We start from the raw sequence: 12,328 nt of genomic DNA, 5'->3' as shown, positions 1-12,328 counted from the left end.
ATATAAGCTAAGTGTTTTTGAAACTCCCTATATCACTCCTTGGAATAATAATATCCATATACTTCTTAAAACAGAACTCTCCTGTATTCAAAGTACCAAGAGGCCTTTCTCCTTCCTGGGGATTAGAGTTCCTTCTGTCCCTTATGAATTTTATAAATGCAACCATGTCCCAACTAAGTCTTCATTTCTGCCACCTGAAGAGACATCATCATTTTAAGCCATCCTCTACTGACTTCTTGACTGTCCTCAGGCTACCATAGCTGGACTAGACAACTAGACCCCACATGTCCCCTCAGGCGGCACAGTGGTACTGACCAGCAGTAACCATCAGTGCCAGGCTGGGCTCATGTGTCATGTCCCATCCCCCATCCCTAGCATGCTAGTTCACTGGAGGGATGATGGTAATGACACAGACTTCAATTCACATAAAAACACTCAGAAGAGATTCATGAGTAAAATGGGTAAGAATCTAGACAGAGAGCTATGCCTTACAGATTGGCAGCTTGGATTGGTGTTCTGTACAATACACTGCTTCTAAGTCTCCCTAATAGCTTTCTTGCTATGTTTTTTGGTTTGTTCTTTTATCAATGTAATCAGTCAGCCAACAAGTATTTGTTGGTCTAACAAATGAAGAACAAGGGAAATAGGAGTTAATTTTGTTGGGGAAAACATAACTGACATATGAAACAGCAAAAGAATAAGATGACTGATAATCAAGTGTTAGAACGGTGACTCAGCCTCTACAGGCTGTAAGTGGTCAGGGAAGAGCTCTGTGGGGGAGCTGCTGGCTGCTTGAAACTGCTCCAGTAGCAGCTGGTAAGTATGGCTTTAAGGAAGAAGGCCCAAGGATCAGAGCCCCACGATACTCTTTGGTCACACATGAGAGAAATAAGCCTTTGCTATAATACCTCCCTGATATAGATGGCCATCTGTCCTCTTACTACCTACCTGCTACTGACTGAATGTCTGTATCTCTGCAAAATTCATATGTTGAAATCTTACCATCCAATGTGACGGATTATGGAGGTGGGGCCTTTGGGGGGTGATTAGGTCACCTAAGGCTCCACCCTCATGAATGGGATTAGCATCCTTATAAAAGAAATCCTGGCAAGCTCCCTTGCCCCTTTGGCCATGTGAATACACAGAGAGAAGATAGCCATCTATGAACCAGAAAGCAGGCCTTCATCAGTCACCAAACCTGTAGGCATCTTGATCTTGTACTTGCCAGCCTCCAGAACTGTGAGACACAAATTTCTGTTGTTTATAAGCCACCCAGTCGATGGTAGTTTCTTACAGCAACCAGAACAAACTAAGACACTACCTCTAGAACACAATAAACATGTAGAACCACCCATAAGACTGTCCCAAGATTTTTCTGATGACCCTCAGAGTCTGCTGAGAGGGGAAGTTTCCCTTAACACTAAAAACATAATTTACAATCAGCCTCCAGATTTACTTCTATGTGAAGGTCAGAGAAAAATGTACAACCCTCTTTTGCTCCAGTAGCAATAAAGAAAATTAAACAAAGAGGGACATTTTCAATTCTGAAGTGAGAAGCCATCCTCTCATCAAAATCTCTATCCAGGCAAACCTGCTCAGTGGTTTCCAAATTTCAGTTACAATAACGAAGTTCAAGTTTCAATTACAATATACCGCTGCTCGAGAACTTAGAACCATTCATTGCTGCCTGTTACATTATGCCCCAAACTCCACAGGTCAGTATTCCAAGGCTCTCCATTAACTGGCCTTATCTAATCATCAACATAAGGCCCCTGTCTTCCCCACTCCATTCCAGAAACATCCCACTAATTAATTACCCTGAATTAGCTAGCTTCTTGCTACTGCAAATAGCCTCAGGTACATCCTTTGTTCTTAGCACAATACCAGCTCCAGCATCTCTGAGGAGAAAGATTTAGGAGTCTCTTCTTTCCCTCAGTAACATCTCAACTGATGTCAACATGTTGGGAAACATTCCTGTTCTCTGGGCTTGCTTTTCCCAAAACAGAGGATCACTATATTTAATTAAGACTCATCCTCAAAAGATGGGAGAGGCATTCAGTGGAGACTGACAGTGTGAAACTCATTACCACAAAAGGTAATAGAGGCTGAAAATGTAGAGAAATTCTGAATGACAGAACCATAAAGAATTATTAAAGGAGCCCGGCGTGGTGGCTCACATCTTTAATCTCAGCACTTTGGGAGGCCAAGGCTGTTGGAGCACTTGAGCTCAGGAGTTCAAGACCAGCCTGGGCAAGATGGCGAGATCCTGTCTCTACAAAATATACAAAAATTAGTCAGGTATAGTGGCTCATGCCTGTAGTCCCAGATACTTGGGAGGCTGAGGTGGGAGGACTGTTTGAGCCCAGGAGGCAGAGGATGCAGTGAACCAAGATCAAACCACTGCACTCCAGCCTGGGCAAGAGAGGGAGACTCTATTTCAAAAAAAAAGAAAGAAAGAAAGAAATGAATTATTAAAAGAAAGCAAACTGCCACCAGGTGTGGTGGCTCATGCCTGTAATCCCAGCACTTTGGGAGGCCAAGGCAGGCGGATCACCTGAGGTCGGGAGTTCGAGACCAGCCTGGCCAACATGGAGAAACCCTGTCTCTACTAAAAAGTACAAAATTAGCAGGGCGTGGTGGCGCATGCCTGTAATCCCAGCTACTTGAGAGGCTGAGGCAGAAGAATCGCTTGAACCCGGGAGGCGGAGGTTTCAATGAACTGAGATGGCGCCATTGCACTCCAGCGTGGGCAACAAGAGTGAAACTCCGTCTCAAAGGAAAAAGAAAAAAAGAAAAAAGAAAGCAAACTGTTCAGGAGACACAACCCAAGGAACTCTTGGGAAGAACTGCTTCTCAAGGAACATACTTTATCAGGAAGTTAAGTTTAGCTAAGTACTGTAACAGATTGATATCAAAGAGGCAACTATGCCTTTCTAAAACTCATTTGGTTAGCCAAGTCACAGACAGAATCCGAAGCTAGATAAAGTGAAGACTGACCTCCATAGAGTCATTCTCCAGAGAATGTACTCTTGGTTAGAGAGCACAATATAGTCACTTTTTCCTCTTCCCAATCTCACATAAGGATGCTCTTCAGAAACCTGGACCTTGTCACTGTGGGCACTAACATTCTGGCATGTCAAAGTTTGGCTTTGGTTTACATAGTCTTGTGTCTCCTCAAACCTAGTAAGCTCATATTATCAGGTCTGCTTTTTCTATTTCACCTGTCTTCCAGACACGCCTCCCCTTTCTTTTCTTTTTTTTTTTTTTTTTTTTTTTTTTAGATGGAGTTTTGCTCTTGTTTTGTTGCCCAGGCTGGAGTGCAATAGTGCAATCTCGGCTCACTGCAACCTCCACTTCCCAGGTTCAAGTGATTCTCCTGCTTCAGCCTCCCAAGCAGCTGGGAATACAGGTGTGCACCACCACGCCCAGCTGATTTTTTGTATTTTTAGTAGAGACAGGGTTTCACCATGTTGGCCCGGCTGGTCTGGAACTCCTGACCTCAAGTGATCCACCCACCTCAGCATCCCAAAGTGCTGGGATTACAGGCATGAGCCACTGCACCCGGCCCACGCTGCCCCTTTCATCAGGATAACTCACTAAGTAACAATGTATGGAGCACAAATTGCTCGATTTTTCTCCAAGTCATCCTCATCTTGGCAGCAGGGACCAGAAGTGGCCACAGCAGTGATGATCCCTCGTTAACTCACAAAGCTCCTGATAGGCTTCCCTGTTCCTGCAAGGCTACCAGAAATGCCATGCTGCAACACCATCAGTTCTCTGCAAAGATGCCTTCACTTTCTAGGAGCATAAGCTTGGGAGACCCCAAGAGCCTAGATGCCACTGGGTAACACACACAATAGCTCGCAAGAATCCTGAATATACTGGTCTAGTATTTGGTACTATGTACACTTTACTAAAGCATGTGGGTTTGAATGTCTTCAGGATTCCATAGCCAAAGGATAACAATGAACAATGAGATGAAAGGTCGAAATTAGAAGAAAAAGCCCTGAGACAGTATAGAGACATTGGCTGGCCAACTCATTTTGATGAAGGAACCTCACTTCTGTGGGCCTGGTTTCCTCACCCACACAAGAACACAGATAGTCTCAAAAGTCCTTTCCAGCTCTACCATCCTATGATTCTGTGGGTCAAGATTGTTAAATTTTAAGTACATCCAGAATGTTTTAATTCAGCAACACTTATTGGCCATCTACTCTATGTAAGGCATGGTAGAGAGCACTGTGGGGGCTACACAGCCATTGAACATAGTCTCTGTCCTTGAAAGAGACTAGCTGTAGGGGACAACAACAGTGAGAAGTGTAATCACCATAGAGCTCCAAACTATAAGAAATGTCATGTGATTATTTGTTGAATGAGTCCAGTGAATGCAGAAATTACTGGAAAGTTTTCATGAAGACTCAAGAAAAAATTTGAGGGAGGGGTAGAATTTGGATACACTAGAAAAGTAATTTTTGTATTGATTACTATTGATTACTAAGCAGTGTTACAAAGCTGTTTTCAGTTCATCCAACTCAATGACTCTTCTGCCAATATATACATCAAAAGCTCTAATGGGGACCAATCTGACAGAACCTGGTCTGACAGTGCCTTGATAAGATTTCCTTCATATACAGAGGACACAGTGAGACCATAAGCACTGATTATAGCAGTAAACTGCTTCTGCTTCAGGGGTCAAGAGTCACACAGTCATTCCTGCCACAAGGGAAGTCTGAGGACCTTGGCCCCACTAGTGGCCTGCTCAGAAAGCTAAAAGAGAAAGCTGGAAGCCAATTCCAGGAGACAGTGCACTTGTTGCTTTCTCCAGGATCACACTTTATCAGGAAGTTGAATTTGCCTGAATACCTCAATAGCCTTTCAGTAGCTGGATGGCTCCTAGGTTGTCAGTGTCATTGTTACAGTGTCCTGACACTTCAGGCCAAGCTGGTAGCTATGTGTTCATCGCACAAGCTGGATAGAGCTTGAGCAGAAAGAAGTGAAAATTGTTCATATGCTTAAAGCTGAAATTGGCAATACACACTCACATTTCTGAAATACCTCACCCTAAGAATTAATTAGAAAATCCTTTTTCTTTAAGCATTATACCATTTTCACTCTGCTTTTAAGTTTAAATACGTTTACCATGAATACAATTATATTTAAATATAGCAACCTACTGGTAATCTATAATCTCCTTTCGTGTGTATTTGAGTCTTCCAGACAAACACAGAGTTATACAGAATTTCAGGTTCTTGGAGTTGCAAGAGGCTTAGTGAATATTTGGCCAAATTTCTACTCTGTGACAGCGGCCCTAAGAGAGACTCCCCAGCTTCTTCAGAAACACTTCTAACAGGCCGGGCACAGTGGCTCATGCCTGTAATCCCAGCACTTGGGGAGGCTGAGGCAGGTGGATCACTTGAGATCAGGAGTTCGGGACAAGCCTGGCCAACATGGTGAAACCCTGTCTCTACTGAAAATACAAAAATTATTTGTATTTGGCAGGTGTCTGTAATCCCAGCTACCCAGGAAGCTGAGGCAGGAGAACTGCTTGAACCTGGGAGGCAGAGGTTGCAATGAGCTGAGATCATGCCACTGCACTCCAGCCTGGGTGATGGAGCGAGACTCTGTCTCAAAAAATAAGTAAAAAAAAAAAGAAAAAAGAAAAAAGAAACACTCTAACAATACAGAGCTAACTGGCCCCAGGGTGGAACAACCTTTTTTTGTTTTATGTATTCAATCTACTATCTGTCCACTGAAAATTACAGGTCACTCATTTGAAAAGTCTTCTAGAAGACATGTAAAGGCATAATCCAAAAATAAAAGGACATCTGCCAGCACTGCTAACACTGTGCGTTCTTCATTAAGGGGCACCCACATGCCTGACCAGACTCCTCAAGCCATCTGGCTGGCCCAGAGCTGTGCTGCAGGCAGCTATAAATCAACTCACACTTGTTCCTAAGCACCTGCTGCAAGCAGGACCCTGCTACTAAAATGCAGCTCCAGATGTGCCTCAAGAGTTGGACTATCTTCCCACAAGGCAAAAATGCAGCAGCCAGAGGATGTGGAGTCTCTACTCCTAGACAATGTAAGGATGAAAATAGATTACCATTTGTCTATTCAGATACCCTCACCTGCCTGAAGGCGGGGGCTAGATCAACTGATTTCCTGAGGTCTCACTAAGTTCTTTTTTCTTTTTTCTTTTTTTTTGAGACAGAGTCTCACTCTGTCACCCAGGCTAAGATCTCCGCTCACTGCAGCCTCCACCTCCCAGGTTCAAGGGATCCTCCTGCTTCAGCCTTCCGAGTAGCTGGGACTACAGGCGCACAACATCCACACGGGGCTAATTTTGTATTTTAGTAAAGATGGGGTTTCACCATGTTGGCCAGGCTGGTCTCAAACTCCTGACCTCAAGTGATCTGCCTGCCTCGGCCTCCCCAAGTGCTGGGATTACAGGCATGAGCCACTGCGCTAAGTTCTAATACTAACAAAGCAGCCCACATTCTGCTCCCCAAACCGTGCCCCCACTATGTGGTGGACAGGAAATTACAGACGCCAAAGAAAAAGGCCGACCTGAAGGAGACTTCATTCCTCAGAGGCGTGCTGGTGTACCTTGTACAACCTGTCACTGGCTAGGCACAATGCAGCCACCACCTAAAGTGTCTATGTGTCTATCTATGACACACACACACACACACACACATACACAAGCACGCACATTCACAAACACAAATTCCACCATTCTCGGTACAAAGTATTCATCACCAGGGTCCTTTCCTCTTTGGTCACATTTCCACCTCCCCACTCCACTCCTCTGCTAACACATTTACTTCCTTCTCCCCTCTTCTTCCCACTACTCCCTCCTCCAGCCCTATCTTCAAAAATATTTAGTCTTTCACAGACACAGCTGGTACTTAAAGAAGTTTTACAAATAACCTCACCCTTCAAAATGCAAGAAACAACCTGGGGGGCGGGGGAAGTCATCATGGTGGAAAACTCAACCTGCCTCTGTCAAACAGCAACTTGGCTAATTAGAAGCTTCATCCCACCAGCGGTTTTCTTCAGAGGCCTGCAGGGGCCTCAGTGGAACAGATTCCAATCAGATTCTTCTGCTGGCTCCCAGATACAAAAGGGGACAAATGGCAATAGCTCCAAATTTCAAGTACCCCTGGCCAGTCAAACCAGAGGTTTCCTGGGCCCAGAACTACCAACTAACTCAAAGCCTGAGAACAAGGCTTATCTCTGTTTGGAATGGTTGCAATAATTAAAATTTAACCATGGTGGTGGGGTGGGGACAAAAGAGAAAAGGGAGGAAGAATGATAAAGAACAGAGGTCAGCTATTCACTTCCAAGAAGAAGCAGGGCAGGAATGAGGCAAGGAAAACTTGGAGAGAAGGGTGAGGAGAAGGAAAAATGATTTTTAATGCTAGGGACTTATGCCTGCCTGACTACACATGCTCACTGGTACCACACACAAGCACGTGCATGCACACATGCACGCACACACCCTCAGTCAGGAAACTCAAACTGGAAAGCAAGTAAGAAGCCTTCAGCAACCTACCTGACTTCGCTAAACACTTCACAAAGTCAGCAGTAGCAGCAGCAGCAGCAAAAGGACCTTTAACAAAGAGTTCCTCTGACCTTACTTTCCCAGCCCCATTATATACTGGGTCCCCCTCCTCCGCCTGCTGTTACTCAAGCCAGCTGCAACCATCCAAAAGTCTGGCAAAGCAGCCCGAAAATCACTCTGGGTGCACTGGGAAAGCCTGAAGCCCTCACAGAAGGACAAAAAATGAGCCCCAAGGGACCAGAGCTCACTTTACTTCCCCACTAGGCTGGCCAAGGTGCCCCCTCCTATCTCCCATGCCCACACCCCAGCATGAGGCCTCCACTTCCAGGTCACCCATGTACATACACCATAGCAGGCTCACGTCAGGTGTGGCTTACAGTCCACACACACCTCTTGGCTCTCAAAGGCCTCCTCACAGTAATCCCAAAACAATTAGCACTGCTCCCATCCCTAGAGTGTAGAGCATTCTCAGCACACCCAGGAGACATGCCACAGTGCCCTAGAATCCAACCGGCCACCTCCCCTAGAGACGAGACCTACACAGACTTCAAACAGTGGCTCGAGTACAAGGTATTACACCACAGAAAAATATCACTCCAAGGCTGGTAACAGGCATACACAGAACATACAGTTGTTTACGTTCAGTGATTTTGAGGGAAAGAAAGAGCAACTCACTTCTAATAAGCATGTATGTGCCACGCATACAACTAGTATGTGGTCCAGCTGAGGCTGGAACTAATCCGTAGGTTCCCAATTCAGTTGGCTTTTCACCGTAACAGCTAGCTGAGAGCTGAGCCTTAAGGAAACAGGGCCCAGAATAACAAAATAGGTGAGGATTGCTGAGTGATGTAACAATGAGGGGTGCCCTTAGGTTTATGTGCAGGGGAGGCCATCTGTCATTCAGCTTCTAAGGAGACCACTAAAAGGGAGAGGTGAGTAATTAAGACAAACTTCCTTATTTCCCAAGTCTATCAAGGATAGCCCCAAACCAGTACTACAAAATTGGTATCAAAGGTATTGGTCTTTTGGGGAAGCACATACTCTGTGATGACCATGAAGCAATGAATTCAGCTGGCATCATCTACAGACATTGCTCAAGAGGACATTAAAGTCATCCAAGGACCAGCCCCAAACTCCCCAGAAAGCAGGTTCTTCCCCTAGACCCAAAGTAACCATAATCAGGCAACTCTACTCAACCAAAACTCACTCAAAGGCGAAGAAGAGCGTACATGTCCCCAGGATGAGGAAAAGGGTCAGGTAGAAAATGCCCTTTTGCCGGGCCATCATGACGCGGCCGTCACAGCAAAAGGTGTTCCTGCCTGGGAGTTTCTCCCATTTCCGTGTCACCTTCTTTCTCACCACCATCACAGACATGATTGGAATTCCTGCTCCAAAATGGGTTTTGCGATTACACAAGAGAAGACACAGAGGCTGAGCCCAGCTTTGAAATCACGTTGCCTGCTATTCCTGCCGCTGGGTCAAACATCATCAAAAGTCCAACTGCTAGCCCTAAGAAAAAGCAGAAAAAGAAAAAAAATGAGGCAAGAATAAGAAAATATAGTTCAACCCTCCCTTCCCAGAGACAGAAAGCTGAAAACTGACTGAAGGGGTGGGGACGGGGAAGTGGGGAAAAGTTTATTTCCAATTCGTGTTTGTTCTCTACAAGAAGATATGATTAAAGGTTCTCAAATAAAGAAAAGGGCTAGTATTTCCTCTTAAATAAGCCTCTATGCTTCCAATCTAATGCTGATGATCTGATCATCACAGAACCTTGGAACTAGAGAGGATTTTATAGGTGATCGTGCCAATTATTAATACTTTGTTTTGTAAATGAGTAAAATGAGGACCAGAGAGAGGAAATAACTTATCCAGGGCCACACAGCAGCAATGCTGATACTGCTAACTTCCAGTCAAGGGCATGTTCCACTATGCCACAATGTTCTTTCAACATCATTAAAAGGACTCTAAAAATAATAGTAGTTTCTGTCCTTATAAAGCCTCCCTCCCTTCCTCCACTTCACCTTCTTTCTTCAATTAGCCACTCGAATATGAATCACAGCAGGGAACAAGTCACCCTCTGGCAGGGCCAGGAGGTTCTGGACGCTCTGTGCACATACGTGCATTGTATTTACACAAAACAGATTTCCCCTCATCAAACCCTCTGCAACTTCCTGAGTCCGGGAAATGAAACAATCTGGCTGGTCTAGCCTAACATTTGTGGGAATCATAATGAAACCACATCAGAGACCTGTAGGTGAAAGGCTGACTTAAGCAGGAGAGATTCTGGAATGGTTGGTGACTGCTGATGGCTGGTTGGGGGGTGGGGAATGGCAGCAGCTAAGAAAACTCACAAGGGCGCTTTCTGGGACATGTCCTAAGTACCATCTCTACTCAGCATCCTGAATTCCCAGGCCCAGCCTTTCTCAGCCTCTGCCACCCTTCTCCTCCGCTCAGGTGTGGTGCTGTGGCCTCTATTTACCGACACCACATGCCCCACGCTGGCAGGACCGAGGCGGAAGCCTGCAGCCCGACGGACAGAGGGAGAAACAGCCAACTCGAGATCATTCCCGGGCTGGAGAAGGCAAAGGTCCAAAAACAGCCTAGGAGCAGAGCAGGGAAAGGAGAAGGTAGAAGGCTCGGGGAAGGGGAGGAGGGGCCCAGAGGTGCAGAGAACCCGTCCTTTGTGTAAAACTAACCTGGAAGATAATCTCCTCCCGATAAACCGGCCCAGCGGGAGAAGGGAGACCACGAAGGGGGAGCCGGCCTGGAAGAACAAAGATCAAAATCCGTCGGGAAGCAGCGACCGGCTCCCCAGCGGGGGACCCGAGGCCAGAGGCCGGAGATCGGGGCCGGGCCGCGGGCGCGGCCTCGCAAGGCCCGCCCTGCCTCCGCCACGCCGCGGACCACCGCCCCAGGCAGGTTGGGACGCGCGCCACATCCACACGCACACGCAGCCACACGCTCGTACACACTCACACACGCCCCGCCACGTGTAGTCACCCCGGGCCAGGGGCTCGGCGGCTGCCGAGTTGAGAAGGGCGGTGCCGACGTCCCCGCGTCCCGGCGCAGCGGAAGGGGAGGCAGCCCACCCTGCAGACCAGCCCGGGAGACCCCCGCCCCCACCCCTCGTTACCTGAACCACGGAGACCCAACTCGGCCGGCAGCTGACGGCAGGAAGCGGACCGTCCCAGGGGATCGCGTCGGCTGCCAAAGGTGGCAGCGACTTCTCCTCCCCGGGCCGGGAGGCTGTCTCCTCCTGGCAAGGGGCCCCAGTGGTCGGGGCCCTAAACCAGCTGTGGCAACCGCCCACCGCTGGCCAAATGGAACGCTCCTCACGTCACCAGGTCGCTCCAGTAGTTGCTCGCCCTCTATTGGCCGATCGGCCTCGGTGCCTCCGCCCCGGCCGCCCCTATCCCGAACTGCCATTGGATATGTCGAACGCCACTCGACGATGCCTCCGCCCACTCCTCCACCCATCTCCCTGCTGCATGCCCACCTGCCCAGCCACTGCCAACCTCTCTTTGGGGTCTGAGCGCCAGTATGTGAAGTGTTGCCTTCTATTAATATAGTTACGCAGAGACGGAGGTGAAGGGTAATGCCGATGGGAGAGCGAAGGGTGGAACCAGCCTGCACACACACACACACACACACACACACACACAGTGAGATGCTGAAGCAACGCTAGCTCACAGATCCGGGTGCTCACCCCAAACTAGGTCTGTCGTGGGCCTCTCCAGCCCTACTTGCATTAAAATCAACCACAACTTGAGATTTTACTCTTTATTGGCATAAAAACAAGTCCTCTGCCTCCCAAGTCTCATTCAGTAGCCAGGGACCCCATATCTGTCCCAGTCACCCTAGCCTGCATCTCTAAGGCTTTCAAATTAAAACACACAAACAAGCATAAAAAGCATGTTGTAATGGATAAATGTCCCAAGAACATATTATCATTTTGCAGACCTAAAACAACTAATTGACATTAATGGAGTTAAAGAAACTCCACTGAGAGGACATAAATTCTTCCAGGTAGGTAATGAAGTAAAGATTGCCAAAAAGGTTGTAAATTTTTATTCTGTTTAGAGAGTGTATGATAACTAAGGGGAGAATCCAATGCAGAATTCCCACCCACCAACCAGATTGATTCTTTCCTTCTGCCACCCAGCTCTGCATTACTGCCACCATGAGCCACTGCTACTGAGCTGAGTGAGTTGCGTCCATTAAAAGTTTGAGATTGGGCTGGGCGCGGTGGTTCACGCCTGTAATCCCAGCACTTTGGGAGGCCGAGGCCGGTGGATCACCGGAGGTCAGGAGTTCAAGACCAGCCTGGCCAACATGGCAAACCCCGTCTCTACTAGAAATACAAAAGTTAGCCAGGAGCGGTGGGACTCGCCTGTAGTCCCAGCTACTAGGGAGGCTGAGGCAGAAGGATCGCTTGAACCCAGGAGGTGAAGGTTGCAGTGAGCCAAGATCATGCCACTGCACTCCAGCCTGGGCCACAGAGCGAGACCCCTGTCTCAAAAAAAAAGAAAAAAAGTTTGAGATTGAGGTGGGGAAACAATTAAACAATTGAGAACCACAGTATTGTATTATAGGGTGACTTTAAAAGACACTAGGTCTGTTTTCATTAGTATGACTCTTGCCTTCCAAATATAAGAGAAAATATGAGAAAAGGTTGAAGGTGGCATCTCCTTTCCAAGTGTAAGAGGAAATAGGAGAAAAGGTTGAAGATTGGAGGAGAATGATAACATTACCAGCCTAGGTTTT

General features: G+C 47.1%; 1 protein-coding gene across 1 annotated transcript in view; it reads right to left on the bottom strand.

The window, feature by feature from the left end:
• The window catches only part of ZDHHC9 (zDHHC palmitoyltransferase 9), a 39,801-nt gene extending 28,865 nt beyond the window's left edge, over positions 1–10,936 (bottom strand). The window contains exons 1-3 of the mRNA XM_017853111.1: positions 10,698–10,936; positions 10,261–10,328; positions 8,772–9,073 (exon numbers count right to left, since the gene is read on the bottom strand). Coding sequence (XP_017708600.1) covers positions 8,772–8,938 — 167 coding nt within the window. The 5' untranslated portion in view covers positions 8,939–9,073; positions 10,261–10,328; positions 10,698–10,936. The remainder of the gene's footprint in view (positions 1–8,771; positions 9,074–10,260; positions 10,329–10,697) is intronic.
• Positions 10,937–12,328: the final 1,392 nt, after the last annotated feature.

This window comes from Rhinopithecus bieti, unplaced genomic scaffold (assembly GCF_001698545.2).
Source record: "Rhinopithecus bieti isolate Rb0 unplaced genomic scaffold, ASM169854v2 scaffold_36909, whole genome shotgun sequence".
NCBI lineage: Eukaryota > Metazoa > Chordata > Mammalia > Primates > Cercopithecidae > Rhinopithecus > Rhinopithecus bieti.
The sequence above is the reverse complement of the archived record's forward strand: the minus strand, read 5'-3'. Positions and strand labels throughout refer to the sequence as shown.